General features: G+C 45.3%; 1 protein-coding gene across 1 annotated transcript in view; it reads right to left on the bottom strand.

The window, feature by feature from the left end:
- LOC149438034 (uncharacterized) overlaps positions 1-18094 on the bottom strand; it is a 113084-nt gene that overhangs the window by 28171 nt on the left and 66819 nt on the right. The window contains 1 exon segment of the mRNA XM_089660322.1: positions 14234-15841. Coding sequence (XP_089516448.1) covers positions 14234-15841 — 1608 coding nt within the window.

Raw genomic sequence — 18094 nt, 5'->3', positions numbered from 1 at the left:
TTATCATCTAAAATCACGGGGTCATACCCTTTCTCCACAAATCTCTTTTTAAGAATATTGGTGTGGGACCTCTGCAGCTTGTCTCATGAGGACATCCAGGCCACCACTGATTGCTGAATACCAATATTATGAGTCCTGACCCTTACACTGTATAATTTATATTGTACATTACATCCTCCTGACCCCTGCACTATATACTCTATGTTGTACATTACATACTCCTGACCCCTGCACTATATACTCTATGTTGTACATTACATACTCCTGACCCCTGCACTATATACTCTATGTTGTACATTACATACTCCTGACCCCTGCACTATATACTCTATGTTGTACATTACATCCTCCTGACCCCTGCACTATATAATTTATGTTGTACATACTCCTGACCCCTGCACTATATACTCTATGTTGTACATTACATCCTCCTGACCCCTGCACTATATACTCTATGTTATACATTACATACTCCTGACCCCTGCACTATATACTCTATGTTGTACATTATATACTCCTGACCCCTGCAGTATATACTCTGTTGTACATTACATACTCCTGACCCCTGCACTATATACTCTATGTTGTACATTACATACTCCTGACCCCTGCACTATATACTCTATGTTGTACATTATATACTCCTGACCCCTGCACTATATACTCTATGTTGTACATTACATACTCCTGACCCCTGCACTATATACTCTGTGTTGTACATTACATCCTCCTGACCCCTGCACTATATACTCTATGTTGTACATTACATACTCCTGACCCCTGCACTATATACTCTATGTTGTACATTACATACTCCTGACCCCTGCACTATATACTCTATGTTATACATTACATACTCCTGACCCCTGCACTATATACTCTATGTTGTACATTACATCCTCCTGACCCCTGCACTATATACTCTATGTTGTACATTACATACTCCTGACCCCTGCACTATATACTCTATGTTGTACATTACATACTCCTGACCCCTGCACTATATACTCTATGTAGTACATTACATACTCCTGACCCCTGCACTATATACTCTATGTTGTACATTACATACTCCTGACCCCTGCACTATATACTCTATGCTGTACATTACATACCCATGACCCCTGCACTATATACTCTATGTTGTACATTACATACCCCTGACCCCTGCACTATATACTCTATGTTTTACATTACATACCCCTGACCCCTGCACTATATACTCCATGTTGTACATTACATACTCCTGACCCCTGCACTATATACTCTATGTTGTACATTACATACTCCTGACCCCTGCACTATATACTCTATGTTGTACATTACATACTCCTGACCCCTGCACTATATACTCTATGTTGTACATTACATACTCCTGACCCCTGCACTGTATACTCTGTTGTACATTACATACTCCTGACCCCTGCACTATATACTCTGTTGTACATTACATACTCCTGATTTCTGCTCTCCCCCTCCCCCCACTGCTATATATACACATAATATGTATTCTCTTTTGTTACACCTCTTTCCTCCCAGCTGGACATTTTATATCGGATGATGTGATTGGAGCACAGACTTTTACATGGTGATAATAATGTGATAACATCCTCCAACTTTGGACCCTTAAACAGAAAGTGATAATGAGGGAGGAGCCAATACCCCAATGATGGTGGTCTTCAGGATCAGTCCAGTCTTCATCTTGGTTGTTCTCCCCCCATCCTCACTCTCTGACCTCTGGTGGGGCTCAGCCCCGCTGTTCTTCATGACTAAATCATGGAGTAAATAAGGAAGTGCAGTACTTCTTGTGTTGGGAAGATGGCGATGAGTGATAGAGGGGGTGGGGACCCTCGTCCTATAATCCCCTCATCACTGTCCCTCCTATAAAAGACAGTTCTGGTTGTTTCCTCACTCTCTGACTAAGGTCCATGAATAAAGAAATGACCTGGTAGGAGATCAGAGGAGCCATTTCCTAGTTCCCTTGAGGGTGGAATTGTAAGCTCCTCAGAGACCAAGCTGCCTGATGTGGGCGGAGTCCTGGTTTGGGGGAACCAATCAGCTCCTGTCTAGTAATCCTCTTTGTATTTTAGTCCATGGCCGGGAGATGAGGAAAACCTCCGAGGATTGTCTCACTTTGTCTCCAGACTGGAAAGTAGAAGATGAGGACATCACACAGTATAGTCCAGGAGAAAACCCGGCTCCCTCCAATGTCCATCCGGCACCACCCAGTGTAGATGGACCATCAGATTCCTCGTATCCTGAGGAACCTCAGACTGTGCGGGACCGGGCCGGCCTTCCAACAGGGAAGAGCTTCTCCTGTACTGAGTGCGGGAAGGGTTTTTGTTATCAATCCAGACTTAATGTGCATAAAAGATGTCACACAGGGGAGAAGCCGTATTCCTGTCCTGAGTGCGGGAAATGTTTTTCACGACTGTCCTATCTTCACACACATCAGAGATTTCACACTGGGGAGAAGTCATATTCCTGTACTGAGTGTGGGAAGGGTTTTCGTTATAAATCCAATCTTGATAGGCATAAAAGATCTCACACAGGGGAGAAGTCATATTCCTGTACTGAGTGCGGGAAGAGGTTAAGTTCTACATACCATCTTAATGTGCATAAAAGATATCACACAGGGGAGAAGCCGTATTCCTGTCCTGAGTGCGGGAAATGTTTTTCACAGAAGTCCAATCTTTCCACACATCAGAGATCTCACACGGGGGAGAAGCCGTATTCCTGTCCTGAGTGCGGGAAATGTTTTTCCCAGACGTCCCATCTTTACACACATCAGAGATCTCACACAGGGGAGAAGCTGTATTCCTGTCCTGAGTGTGGGAAATGTTTTTCAGACAAGTATTGTCTTCACACACATCAGACATCTCACACGGGGGAGAAGCCGTATTCCTGTACTAAGTGTGGGAAATGTTTTTCAGTGAAGTCCAGTCTTTTCAAACATCAAAGATCTCACACGGGGGAGAAGCCGTATTCCTGTTTTGAGTGTGGGAAATGTTTTTCAGATAAGTATTATCTTTCCAGACATCAAAGATCTCACACGGGGGAGAAGCTGTATTCCTGTTTTGAGTGTGGGAAATGTTTTTCAGATAAGTATCATCTTTCCAGACATCAGAGATCTCACACAGGGGAGATTCCATATCCCTGTCCTGAGTGCGGGAAATGTTTTACACGGAAGTCACATCTTTACATACATCAGAGATCTCACACGGGGGAGAAGCCGTATTCCTGTCCTGAGTGCGGGAAATGTTTTACACAGAAGTCACATCTTTACATACATCAGAGATCTCACACAGGGGAGAAGCCGTATTCCTGTCTAGAGTGTGGGAAATGTTTTTCAGTCAAGTCCAGTCTTCACACACATCAGAGATCTCACACAGGGGAGAAGCCGTATTCCTGTCTAGACTGTGGGAAATGTTTTTCAGGCAAGTCCCATCTTCACACACATCAGAGATCTCACACAGGGGAGAAGCCATATTCCTGTCTAGAGTGTGGGAAATGTTTTTCAGGCAAGTCCCATCTTCACACACATCAGAGATCTCACACAGGGAAAAAGCCATATTCCTGTCCTGAGTGTGGGAAATGTTTTTCAGACAAGTTCAGTCTTCACACACATCAGAGATCTCACACAGGGGAGAAGCCTTATTCCTGTCTAGAGTGTGGGAAATGTTTTTCAGTCAAGTCCCATCTTCACACACATCAGAGATCTCACACAGGGGAGAAGCCTTATTCCTGTCTAGATTGTGGGAAATGTTTTTCAGACAAGGTCAGTCTTCACACACATCAGAGATCTCATACAGGGGAGAAGCCATATTCCTGTCCTGAGTGCGGGAAATGTTTTTTAACAAAATCCAATTTTTCCAAACATCAGAGATCTCACACAGGGGAGAAGCCGTATTCCTGTTCTGAGTGCGGGAAATGTTTTTCACAGAAGTACAATTTTTCCAGACATCAAAGATCTCACATGGGGGAGAAGCCATATTCCTGCCCTGAGTGTGGGAAATGTTTTTTAGCTAAGACCAGTCTTTCCATTCATCAGAGATCTCACACGGAGGAGAAGCCACTTTCCTGTCCTGACTGTGGGAAATGTTTTTCACTGAAGTCCAGTCTTTCCAACCATCAGAGATCTCACACGGGGTAGATGATGTATTCTTGTCCTCAGTTTGGGAAATGTTTTTCATGGAAGTTCAATCTTTACACACATCAGAAATGTCACACACTCAGAGATCTCACACAGAAATTCCTGTTCTGAGTGCGGAAAATGTTTTTCAGTGAAGTCTAGCCTTCACACACATCAGAGATCTCACACAGGGGAGAAGCTGTATTCCTGTCCTAAGTGCGGAAAATGTTTTTCATGGAAGTCACATCTTCACACACAGAGATCTCACACAGGGGAAAAGCGATATTTCTGTCTGGAGTGCAGGAAATGTTTTTCACAGAATTCCCACCTTTATAGGCATTAGAGATCTCACACGGGGGAGAAGCTGTATTCATGTCCTAAGTGCGGGAAATGTTTTTCATGGAAGTCGCATCTTTCCAAACATCAGAGATCTCACACGGGGAAGCAACCACTTTCCTGTCCTGAGTGAGGGAAATGTTCCTCACTGAAGTCCTGTCTTCCTGTACATCAGGGGTCCCACAAAACCCTGGAGGTGTATTAGTGCCTTGGGTGCGGGAAATGTCTTCTAGATGAATGTTGCTGGACATCCCAGCTCTCATGTGGGGAAGAAGCACACCCTGATATACACCTCAGATATACTCCATGGCGGATCTTCATCATGGAAGAAACAGTTGATAAGGAGATGAGAGGCCCCCAAAGACATGGATGAAGTGCAGTAAATGTCGGGGTGCAGAGTGGTCAGTAGATCCTGGAAATGAAGGACACAACTTCAGCCCTTCTTGGGTGTCGGAGTTGCGTTTCCTGATAATGATATAGCGGGTTACAGAGCTAGAAGCCGGGAGAGCCCAGATCTCGTTATCGGGGAACTTTACACAGACAACAGGAACTTCTGAAGTTGATGTCCTTCATTTCAAGGCTCTACAGAACAGTGGTGACCCCGAAGCGTCTCTCTGTCTTCAGTCCATCCTTCTCCCATCCCCCAACAGGACGGAAGGAGAACTCCGCCCCAAACTAGGGGGGAACTTTCCTCTCATTATTTCCCTTGGCTTCTGTGTGGGTTTGGGTGGTTGGAGGAGTGCGGCACGAGAGGGAACACAGCTTGTTGTTCTATGTCTACATATGGGGTCTGGGTAGAGGGGATCCACCGGAAAATATTTCTACTCTTTGATTTTGTGCAAATCGTTTCTGTTTTCACTTTGAAGGGCAATATTATGTGTGGTTTGTAAAAGGGATTGGCCCAATAGATACCGCCCCACTTAGAGAATAGATGAACTAATATGACCAGCATTCATTCAGCCATGTCAGCCAGTCATCTATAGATATGAGAATCATGAGAAGATCCCTAGATGGATCCATAGACATGGAGGAGGGTGTGCAGCTTTGTAGAGTTGTCATTCCTACTATAGTCCATGATGTGGGACTTCTCTTGTCCTCATTACATTGGAGGACAGAAACTCTTCCATTGTGACGTTTATTCCCGAGCTCTCCCAGAATCCCTCAGCTTGGAATAATGGCCGCTGTGTCTGCAGAAACGTAGAGAATACTTCCATATACCGCGTCTCTTCATCTTTTTCATCCTTCTCGTTGGCAGAACAATGACATCTCAGCTAGACTGGAGGATGTGGGGACCACCACGGGATTATTTGGTGTTTGTAATTACCTCCCCCCTTGTTCCTGCACTGAGGGGTCCCGGCTTCCATTCCTTCTCTATACACAGAACTAAATACTTCAGTTGGGGAGAAGTTTGTCCCTTGTGGGACTTGAGACCTGAAAATGACCCTTGTCTATTATTTGGTATAATAACTCCCATGGTTCAACCCGGGGAAACGATGAGAATATGATCTTCCTCATAGAAATTCTAACAAAAGGCAACATTTTCCATTTTAGGTCAAAAATCATTTTAAATTGTTCCCCATTCACACAGAAGGAATGTACATGCTTTGTCACTGAGCGCTCTGCTAGACAAAGGTTTTATCAATAGACCCCGAAATGTCAGGAGATATATTGTATTATACAGTATTATATCGTATTGTATTATATTATATTGTATTCTATTGTATCATATTGTATTGTATTATATTGTATTATATTATATTGTATTCTATTGTATCATATTGTATTGTATCATATTGTATTATATTATAAAGACGGGAAGTATGGAGCAGATAACTGAACAGACCTCCTAGCAATGTCATTACCAGGCTGCAGCTAGGGGGAGCTCTAATGTTTAGAGTCGACCACAGGAGAGTGATTCCTTCTAGCTCATATAGACATACAACAATTATAGTGAAGTGAGACTTCTGAGACACAACATTATACATTGTAGCGCCCTCCTAGTACAGCCAGGGGGAGCTACACCCTAATGGTGTGATAGCCAGAGGGGTCAGATTGTGGTCAGGGCTGAGGGACTCTGCAGGCAGCCCCTGTGGAATATCCCCGTTTTGAACCTTTTAGAAGAGGGCCTTGGAGGAAGTGGGTGGATCTGAGGAGCCAGTCAGGCTGCACTATTCAAGCATTTCAGCCAATCCCCAACAGAAGGCTTGACAAGGGGCTGGGACTCCCTTAATAGTGTAAGAGCCTGCTGAGTAGTAGGAGTGGGGAGTGGAGTGTGAGCAGTCAGGTGGAAGATGTGAGGCTGGAGGAAGGAGGCCTAGTGGGATGGGGCCTGCCTGCAAGCATAGAGTTGGAAAGGTTGGAACCCACTGCACCACACCACACCACAGAGACCCAAACTACACCACAGAAACCTGCACCGCACCATAGAAACCCACACTACACCACAGAGACCCGCACCACAGGAACCCGCACTACACCACAGAGACCCACACCACAGAAACCCGCACTACACCACAGAAACCCACACTACACCAGAGAGACCTGCACCACACCACAGAGACCTGCACCGCACCACAGGGATCCGCACCGCACCACAGAGACCCGCACCGCACCACAGAGACCCGCACCGCACCACAGGAACCCGCACTACACCACAGAAACCCACACTACATCACAGAGACCTGCACCACACAATAGAGACCCGCACCACACCACAAAAACCCATACTACACCACAGAGACCCGCACCGCACCACAGAGACCCGCACCACAGAGACCCGCACCGCACCACAGAAACCCGCACCGCACCACAGGAACCCGCACTACACCACAGAAACCCACAATACATCACAGAGACCTGCACCACACAATAGAGACCCGCACCACACCACAAAAACCCATACTACACTACAGAGACCCGCACCACAGAGACCCGCACCACAGAAACCCGCACCACAGAGACCCGCACTGCACCACAGAGACCCGCACCACAGAGACCCGCACCACACCACAGAGACCCACACCACAGAGACCAGCACCACACCACAGAGACCCACACCACAGAGACCAGCACCACACCACAGAGACCAGCACCACACCACAGAGACCAGCACCACACCACAGAGACCTGCACCACACCACAAAAACCCACACATCAGAAACCTGCACCACGCTCCTACAAACACAGTCCCACACATGTGGTAGCTATTCTCACAAAGGGGGCCCGCAATTCACTCCATGTCCACAGATACTCATACTGGCTCCCATTAACCCTTTCACTGCCAGGGCCATTTTTGCACAAATGGGAAAATACAGATCTGGGGCCTGAAGGTTAGCTAAACCCCTCCCCAAAAAATATATTTTCTAACGTGATTGTTAAGGTGTTCCCCGTACACAGATTCCCCTTCATATCCGCCTTTATTTCCTCCTTTCCCCCATTTTCTATGTTGGGATCTTTTCTACAATACTTTGTTATAATAATGGAACACGTTGTGTATTGTATTGTACACCAATAATAATGACTCCGCCCCCACATTCCAGACAAGGGATCTTCCTGACCAATCGGATTCCTTCCTTTACTATTTCCTGATTATTTTTGTAATCTTGTTGAAAGTAAAATTATAATAAAAATGTATTGAATGAAAAACAAAATCCTGCGTGTGCAATGATGACAAAGCTGTGTATCCAGAAACGGCTGGTCGGTGACACTTCCATATACAGCCCAATGAAGTGACAAGGAAGCCCTAGAACCCTTTGGAGGAACCCTGGCTGAGAAAGGCTGGACTAGGCAGTCACATATCTCTGCCCCCCTTGCAGGGTTCCCAACCCTCCGTGACTTTTATTACTGACACAACATGAAATAGAATAGAATGGAGAGATAATGTGGACATTGTAGTCAATGGAAGGTGATGAAGGGACGGGCAGAATCAAGCTCCTTGATAGTAGAGGCAGGCCCGATCAGTCCTCATGGGGGTCACATACATGTATAATAGACCCTTGTGGTGTCATGGAGGACAATCCTCAGGTATCCTCATATGTAGATGATAGTCACTGAGATATCAGATAAAGCCACACGCTGCTATCTCACACTTGGCACAAAGACAGCCAGTAGATGGATGTAAAGAGATGACGGAACGGGGCACTTGTAGAGTCAAAGGAGGCAGCGGTCACCATTCACTTTCAGCACAGGAGAGTCCCTCAATCCTCAGTGAGGTCATATACATACATGGCAGACCCATATAGATCCCATAGGGGGTAATCCACGTCGTCATCCACGGATAATTGTGGTAATAGCAGTGTTGGCAGTATATGGATGGCGGGTTATAATGACAGGATAGATAGTGCAGTAGGCAGTGGGTGAGCAGAAATATGAGACTGATAGAGCCCTGTGTGCCAGCGATAGGAACAAGGACATCAGACAGGTGGAGCTCAGCCAAGCAATTTCCATGAATGGGGACTCCCGCAGTGTATTAGTGCCTTAGTCCAAAAAGCAGAGTCCGCTCACCCATCCAAGTGCCGTTTGCTAATGCATTGTCCTCCCGCTGCATAGTGGAAGTGTAGAGGCACGCCGTGTAATCATCTGTGGATGAGGAGGTCTGCAAAGAGGTCTAGTGTGTCCAGGTGGTGAGGCTGCATGGAGAGGCCTGCATGCCAGAGACACGGGCATCATGATGCTGTGATGTAAACGTGTTTCGTCCACTGAGTCACGTGAGCTTCTTCAGCCCACAGCACACCGGACACACTAGACCTCTTTGCAGACCTAATTATCCACAGATGATTACATGGCATACCTCTACACTTCCACTATGCAGCGGGAAGACAATGTATTAGCAAACAGCACTTGGATGGGAAGGAGAAGGAGCCTAGAGAGGATGGGAAGCAGAAGGAACCTGGAAAAAATGGGAAGGTGAAGAAGCCTAGAGAGGATGGGGAGGTGAAGAAGCCTAGAAAGGATGAAAAGGAGCCTAGAGATGATGAGGAGGGGATGGAGCCTAGAGATGACGAGGAGGAGAAGGAGCCTAGAGAGGGAACAGAGCCTAGAGAGGAGGGGGAGGGGATGGAGCCTAGAGAGGATGGGGAGGGGATGGAGCCTAGAGAGGATGGGTGAGGGGCAGAAACCTAAGGAGAATGGGAGAGAAGGAGACTAGGGTGGATAGGGAAGGGAAAAAAAGTATAGAGAATGGGAAAGGAGCATAGAAAGGATGTGGAAGGGAAGGAGCCTAGAGAGGACAGTGAGTGGAAGGAGCCCAGAGAGGACAATGAGTGGGAGGAGCCCAGAGAGGACAATGAGTGGCAGGAGCCCAGAGAGGACAATGAGTGGAAGGAGCCCAGAGAGGATGAGAAGGGAAGAAGCCTAGAGAGGATGGGAAGGAGCCTTAGAGAGGATGGGGAGTGAAGGGAACTTATAGAAATTGTAGGCAATTGAGCTTAGAGAGTTTGGGGGGGTAAGGAGCCTAGAAAGGATGGGGTGGGGAAGGACCATGGAGAGGATGGGAGGGGAATACATTTGCGTAGGTTTCTGGCACTACAGACTCCATGCAGTCATCTCTGCCATTCAGCACTTGCCATTGTCCTCACTGTGTTCATTTTCTACAAACACCAACCCATAGGTGCCTCCCTCCCAGGAATACAGAACACATTTTCTCAGATGATCCCAGTATTGGACCCATTTAGTATACTGGACATGAAAGTATTCTGCATCCAACCTTCTGGAAAAGACAAACATATCCCCCCCCCATCCCTTCACTGGGTTGTTTTACAGAAGAACTAAAGGCATTGATTTTCTGGAGAGTGGAGAGGGATGAGACCTCCTGTTGGTTTCTATTGCTGCCTCGGCCTCCTTTAGGGAGATTCAGCCTCTCTATTTGTCCTGTTTACAATTATTACCGAAAGTGATATAAAATCCTGAGATTTGGGGTGTCACCAGAACAGGACCAGGAAGAGGACTCCCTATGACACCATTGTATGTAGGGGGCGCTCTGCAACTAGATTTTACACCATCATATATAGGGGCAGCTTTCCAAATATATTATTACACACTGTACAGTATTCTCTCTCCGCCCTCTACATTGTAACCCCCCCGGGACACCCCCCATGTGTACATCTGGAGGGCATCTTTCCAGAATCATTCCAATGATAAACAAACACCCCCTCGATTAATATGACACATGTACTGGTGGTCCAATCAGAACCCTCCAGGTCCCAGCAGTGCACACCCCCCAATTAATACGACACATGTACTGGTGGTCCAATCAGAACCCTCCAGGCCCCAGCAGTGCCCCCAGCTCTGAATTCTCTCCAATGGAACTCTCCAGTGAAATCTCCTCTCATCAATTACTAGCCGGATTCTCTCTATTACCTCCTGTATGTACAAAACTCACCCAAATCTCTCCCCTCCTCACCATCCACTAGAAATTGGAGGAATTGTTTCTTCTTCCTGAAATCCAGACCTAGAGAGGAATAGAAAAGATCCAACAAACCCCACAAAGTCTTTTTATAGAGATTTATTCCATCAAATCCAAACTATTCTACACATATTTATTCCATGGAATATGAAGAGATTTTTCTATCAATAATCCCATCAAATCTGCGTGTTTATTGGACTTTATTCCCAGCAATAATCAATCAGGAATCCATGGCAGCAATCATCAGATCAATAGGAATGTTTCCAATATCCAGTGATCACGGTTTGATCCTCCAACATAACCAGTGCACAGAATGATAAATCTATCCCATGAAATGGATCTTATTGATTGGTTGATGTCATTGATTGATCTATTGATTCCCTTCTATGATAGAATAGATTGATTTCTCCATGTATTGATCATCCTCTCCATATATCTCTTCACCTTGTCTAACATCATACAAATCCTGAATGCTATAAATCTCAGTCCTGTCCATGAATTGTATGTGACTCGGGTCTTTATAATACCATATACTGGACTGTTACTTCATTCCCTATTTTTATATCGTCTTCTTACACCTGTCCTGATGAAGTGACACTTTGAAGCCATGAAACGCGTTGATGGTGTATTTTACATTCACTTGTCCAGAAAACACCGACCTTCTGAAGAAAACATTTCAGAGTTTCCTCCTTTACTATGGGCTCCTCTGCTGACCTCACCCTAATTTTTTCTTGGGGTGAAAGTTCTCCACCGGGATCCAAATCCTGCTTAGTATATGATGATCCGGAATTCCCCGAAAATTACCAAAACTTTATTCTCCAGGGCCTCTAATAATAGATGTTTGGGGGTTTATCTCATCTTCAGGCCTAAAATCTGCATTTTCCCATGTGTGCAAAATCATGCAGAAACAGCTCTGGCAGTGAGAGGGTTAATGTGGGCTAGATGGGATCCCTCTGCTGGGGTCACACTGTACACATTAGAGCGCCCCCTAGCTGCAGCCTGGAAATAACATTGCTGGGAGGTCTATTCACTGCTACATACTTCCCACCTTTATAGAAACATATAAATGGTTAGCACTTCCTCCTAGAAGAACTGGGGTTGTTGGTTTGAATCCCAACCACTGCCATACCTGCCTGAAGTTTGTATGTTCTCCCTGTGCCTGCGTGATCTTTCCCCAGACTGGACCAGCTGAGTGACGATCAGACGTTCTATAAATAGAGCCCTTGGTGGTCAGACGTCCAGAAACTATATCCCCCTGACACGTTTCGTGTAATGCACATCATCATAGGGTGCTGGGCTTACAGTCAGGGACGTCTATTAGCTCCTATTTATATTTGATCCCCGGTGATCCTGACAGTCCCTCTGATTTCCTATTAAAACTGACCACACTAGGCATGAGAGCTCAGCGTGGTCAGTTCTCTAACTGCTGGGAGCTCAGTCTGCTCTCCTCCAATCATCAGACTTGTCCTGACATCCCCCTCCCTGCACAGCCATTCACTAGAAAGATCAGTGAACTGAAGACAAGTGATCACATGAACAATAGTAAGCAAGATGTCACTTCCTGATATCATTGTTTACAACTAGTGAAATCTGTGAATGATCACAGAGGTCACATGGTACAGGGCTATTCCCAACAGACTTGTACCATGTGACAAGCTGTGACCAATCACAGCTCTCACAGTATTTCTCAATGGCTGCAAGAATGCAGCCAGAGAGAAGGTGAAATTATTGCTGTTACAGCCTTTATGGGTGTAAAAAAAAACATAAATAATAATATAAAAAAAAATAAAAATGTAAAAATTTTTTTTGAAAAATTATAATTTTTGGTTATAAACTAATTTGTTTTTTTTTTTACTAAAAAGATATCTGAATACATTTTGGCCGATTTATGAAGAAAGATTATTTATTTGCAAAATTTTATAAGAAAAACATTTTATTTTCCAAATTTTTGGACATTTTAATTTATATAGCAAAAAATAAAAATTTCAGCGTTGAATAAATACCACCAAAATAAAGTTTTATCTGTCTCAGAGTGCGGGAGTGGGACCTCAGAGTGTGACCTCAGGGTGCGGGAGTATGACCTCAGAGTGCGGGAGTATGACCTCAGAGTGTGGGAGTGTGACCTCAGAGTGCGGGAGTGTGACCTCAGAGTGCGGGAGTGTGACCTCAGAGTGTGACCTCAGGGTGCGGGAGTGTGACCTCAGAGTGTGGGAGTGTGACCTCAGAGTGTGACCTCAGGGTGCGGGAGTATGACCTCAGAGTGCGGGAGTATGACCTCAGGGTGCGGGAGTATGACCTCAGAGTGTGGGAGTATGACCTCAGGGTGCGGGAGTATGACCTCAGGGTGCGGGAGTGTGACCTCAGAGTGTGGGAGTGTGACCTCAGAGTGTGACCTCAGGGTGCGGGAGTATGACCTCAGAGTGCGGGAGTATGACCTCAGAGTGTGGGAGTGTGACCTCAGAGTGTGACCTCAGGGTGTGGGAGTATGACATCAGAGTGCGGGAGTGTGACCTCAGAGTGCGGGAGTGTGACCTCAGAGTGCGGGAGTGTGACCTCGGGGTGCGGGAGTGTGACCTCAGGGTGCGGGAGTGTGACCTCAGAGTGCGGAAATGTGACCTCAGAGTGCGGGAGTGTGACCTCAGGGTGCGGGAGCGTGACCTCAGGGTGCGGGAGCGTGACCTCAGCAATTAGTATGGGGGCGTGTCTGATGAAGGAAACCAAGGGCTCTATTTATAGAACATTCATTGGACCAATGAGACAATCATTCCTCCAGCTGTGACAACATCTGGCCATATGTTAAGTAACACAGTGATTTCCTATGATCGCTGGCTCCATCTAGTGGCCACAATGAGGTGATTTTTCTGAAATATCTCCATCAGTAAAACTAGCCCAATATGATTTTATGACCACTAGATGGAGCCAATGATCATAAGAAATAAAATACGGCCAAAACTCCTCCCAGCTGGAGAATGCCGGTCACATCCATCCAACATTGTTCTCCATAGACCTCCAAATGTTTGTGAAATCTCCCACCACAAAATGTACTCAGCCAATCACAGGGCAGGACTCCATTTTTATTCTTCTGCTGATATCAATAGCCAACCTGGTCCCACACTTCATCCATGTCTTTGGGGACCTCTGATCTCCTTATGAACTGTTTCTTCCATGATGAAGATCAGCCATGGAGTATATCTGAGGTGTATATCAGGGTGTGCTTCTTCCTCACATGAGAGCTGGGATGTCCAGCAACATTCATCTAGAAGACATTTCCCACACTCAAGGCACTAATACACCTCTAGGGTTGTGTGGGACCCCTGATATACAGGAAGACAGGACTTCAGTGAGGAACATTTCCCTCACTCAGGACAGGAAAGTGGCTTCTCCCCCATGTGAGATCTCTGATGTTTGTAAAGATTGGACTTTTCTGAAAAACTTTTCCCACACTCTGGACGGGAATACAGCTTTTCCCTTTTGTGAGATCTTTGATGCATGACAAGATCTGCCTGATTTACAAAACATTTCCAGCACTCAGAACAGAAAAGTGACGTTTTCCCTGTGTGCAATCTCTGATGTGTGTAAAGATAGGACTTCTGTGAAAAACATTTCCCGCACTCAGGACAGGAATACGGCTTCTCCCCCGTGTGCAGTCTCTGATGTGTGTGAAGACTGGACTTTTGTGAAAAACAATTCCCGCATTCAAGACAGGAATACGGCTTCTCCCCTGTGTGAGATCTCTGATGGCTGTAAAGACTTGACTTCTCTGAAAAACGTTTCCTGCACTCAGGACAAGAATACGGCTTCTTCCCTGTGTGAGATCTCTGATGTTTGTGAAGATGAGACATCTGTGAAAAACATTTCCCACACTCAGGACAAGAATACGGCTTCTCCCCCGTATGAGATCTCTGATGTTTGTGCACACTGGACTTCTGTGAAAAACATTTCCCGCAATCAGGACAAGAATATGGTTTTTCCCCCGTGTGAGATCTCTGATGCTTGTGCAGACTGGACTTCTCTGAAAAACATTTCCCGCACTCAGAACAGGAATACGGCTTCTCTCCTGTGTGAAATTTCTGGTGTCTGTAAAGATAGGACTTCAATGAAAAACATTTCCCGCACTCAGAACAAGAATACGGCTTTTCCCCCATGTGAGATGTCTGATGCCTCGAAAGATGGGACTTCAGTGAAAAACATTTCCCGCACTCAGGACAGGAAAATGGCTTCTCCCCCGTGTGAGACATCTGATGTTTGTGCAGACTGGACTTCTGTGAAAAACATTTCCCACACTCAGGACAAGAATACGGCTTCTCCCCTGTGTGAGATCTCTGATGTTTGTGCAGACTGGACTTTTGTGAAAAACATTTCCCACACTCAGGACAAGAATACGGCTTCTCCCCTGTGTGACATGTCTGATGCCTGGAAAGATGAGACTTCACTGAAAAACATTTCCCGCACTCAGGACAGGAAAATGGCTTCTCCCCCTTGAGAGATTTCTGATGTTTGTGCAGACTGGACTTCTCTGGAAAACATTTTCCGCACTCAGGATAGGAATATGGCTTCTCCCCTGTGTGAGATCTCTGATGTCTGTAAAGACTGGACTTCACTGAAAAACATTTCCCACACTCAGGACAGGAATATGGCTTCTCTCCTGTGTGAGATCTTATATGCATATTAAGACGGTATTCATGATGGAAACATTTCCCGCACTCCAGACAGGAGAACTTTTTCCCTGTTGTAACGCTGACCTGGACCCGCGCAGTCTGAGGTTCCTCAGGATACGAGGAATCCGATGGTCCATCTACACTGGGTGGTGCCGGATGGACATTGGAGGGAGCCGGGTTTTCTCCTGGACTATACTGTGTGATGTCCTCATCTTCTACTTTCCAGTCTGGAGACAAAGTGAGACAATCCTCGGAGGTTTTCCTCATCTCCCGGCCATGGACTAAAATACAAAGATAAAGAGGATTACTAGACAGGAGCTGATTGGTTCAAATCCCCCCAAATGTCAGGACGGGACAGATCCCTCCAAATGTCAGGACGGGACAGATCCCTCCAAATGTCAGGACGGGACAGATCCCTCCAAATGTCAGGACGGTACAAATACCCCCAAATGTCAGGACAGTACAAATACCCCCAAATGTCAGAACAGGACAGATCCCTCCAAATGTCAGGATGGTACAATTCCCCCTGTAAGGAAAAATGTCTTATTAACTGGCATCCATTGTGTTTAATGCCTCCATTGTAGATGTGTGAACAAGTTAGTTTGGTGTTTATATGTCACTTGTAACAACTGTTTGTTTCATGAATTCAGTTCCCATTCTGTAGATGGAACTGCCTTATATGGTGGTCTTCAGTCATTTGTGGTCGTTATATTTCTTGATAAGATTGCAATATATCATTGGTCATTACAATATTTCGTTGGTCATTACAATACATCGTTGGTCATTACAATATATCATCGTTCATTACAATATATCGTAGGTCATTACAATACATCGCTGGTCATTACAATATATCGTAGGTCATTACAATATATCGTTGGTCATTACAATATATCGTTGGTCATTACAATATTTCGTTGGTCATTACAATACATCGTTGGTCATTACAATATATCGTTGGTCATTACAATACATCGTTGGTCATTACAATATATCATTGGTCATTACAATACATCGTTGGTCATTACAATATATCGTTGGTCATTACAATACATCGTCGGTCATTACAATATATCGTAGGTCATTACAATACATCGCTGGTCATTACAATATATCGTAGGTCATTACAATATATCGTTGGTCATTACAATATATCGTTGGTCATTACAATATTTCGTTGGTCATTACAATATATCGTTGGTCATTACAATATATCGTAGGTCATTACAATATATCGTTGGTCATTACAATATATCGTTGGTCATTACAATATTTCGTTGGTCATTCTGCATTTGTAAAACCTGCTCGCACGCATTAAACGTTCAGAGATTTAGTTTGCACACTTCGGTGTCCAGAGTTTTATTCCTCCTGAGCTCAGAGGGCAGCAATTACCGAAGACATTTAAAGGGCTACAGACAGAGGTTGAATCCTTGCAATCTGGTGTCAGAAGTCGGGATTAAAGGCGAGGCTGGTCAGGTAAGCTGAGCTATTTTGTCTTAGTTTTGCCGGATCAAATCCCCTTTAAAGACCCCGGGACAGCAGCCAAAGTTTCCATGTGAGATTGTTGGATCTCACGGAGAGTCCTTGAGGTGGATCCTCAAAGGAAATTCAGAGGTTTTGGAAGCCTCTGGGGAAAAATTGCCTCTGCAGATGTATTGTGAATTCACAGGAGTCCTCGGTTATTTCTGCCATTTTAGAAGTAGAAGTGCCTATTTGCTGTGTGTTATGGAACTGCTATGTAGTATTTGTGTTTCTTCAGAACAGGTTTATTACAAGGATTTGTACTTTTAGGTGTTAAACTCCTGAACTGTGGAGAAGGCTTTGCTGACATGACAACCTCTCCGCTTCAGGGAATAAGTACTGATATTGTAATCATTTATTGCTTTGTATAACAGCTGTTTCCTCTTCCAGTATGGGAAAGATCCAAAGTAAGGGATCTCTGCCAATAATTCCAAGGCCTCCGCATAAAGTGTTAAGTGATATTGCTGAGAAAAAGAAAGACAAGAGAATCCGGAATGGTCTAGGCTAACTTGTAAAGAATATGTGATCAGAGTATCACCGTGGGGCGATTACTATGTGGTTCCTTTCACAGACAGTATTGCAGAATGGTCCCTGGATATGAAAAGCAGTGGTCCCTTTCCTAGAGATGGGTCTAATGATAAGATTCATATGGACATGATAAGGGGACTGTGTTTAGGAGAGAAGACATCTTTTTCTTGGTTTTCAACTTGCCCGAGCTGGGACTATAAATACATGAAATCTGCGGGTGTTCACTGGCTCAGAATGACTGGTTACGCTCCGGAGCCCAGGAATTTTAATCTCCACTCTTTAACCCCCAGCATCTGCCCCGCCAACTTCTACACAAGTATATCCAGCATTACCAAAGACAGAGGATGATGATTTCAGATAGACCACTACAGCCTCCCATAGAACAAGCAGTGGAGATACAGAGTCCGGATAGTACAGTCTGGGAGGAGGAGGCTGTAGGAGGAAGAGAGGAAGGAGACAGATCAGATGGCAGTCCCGAGGAAGAGAGGAAGGAGACAGATCAGATGGCAGTCCCGA

The sequence above is a fragment of the Staurois parvus genome, unplaced genomic scaffold (assembly GCF_062004578.1).
Source record: "Staurois parvus isolate SC_StPar_1 unplaced genomic scaffold, SC_StPar_1.0 ptg001224l, whole genome shotgun sequence".
Taxonomy (NCBI): Eukaryota; Metazoa; Chordata; class Amphibia; order Anura; family Ranidae; genus Staurois; species Staurois parvus.
This window is presented reverse-complemented; position numbering and strand designations above follow the sequence as displayed.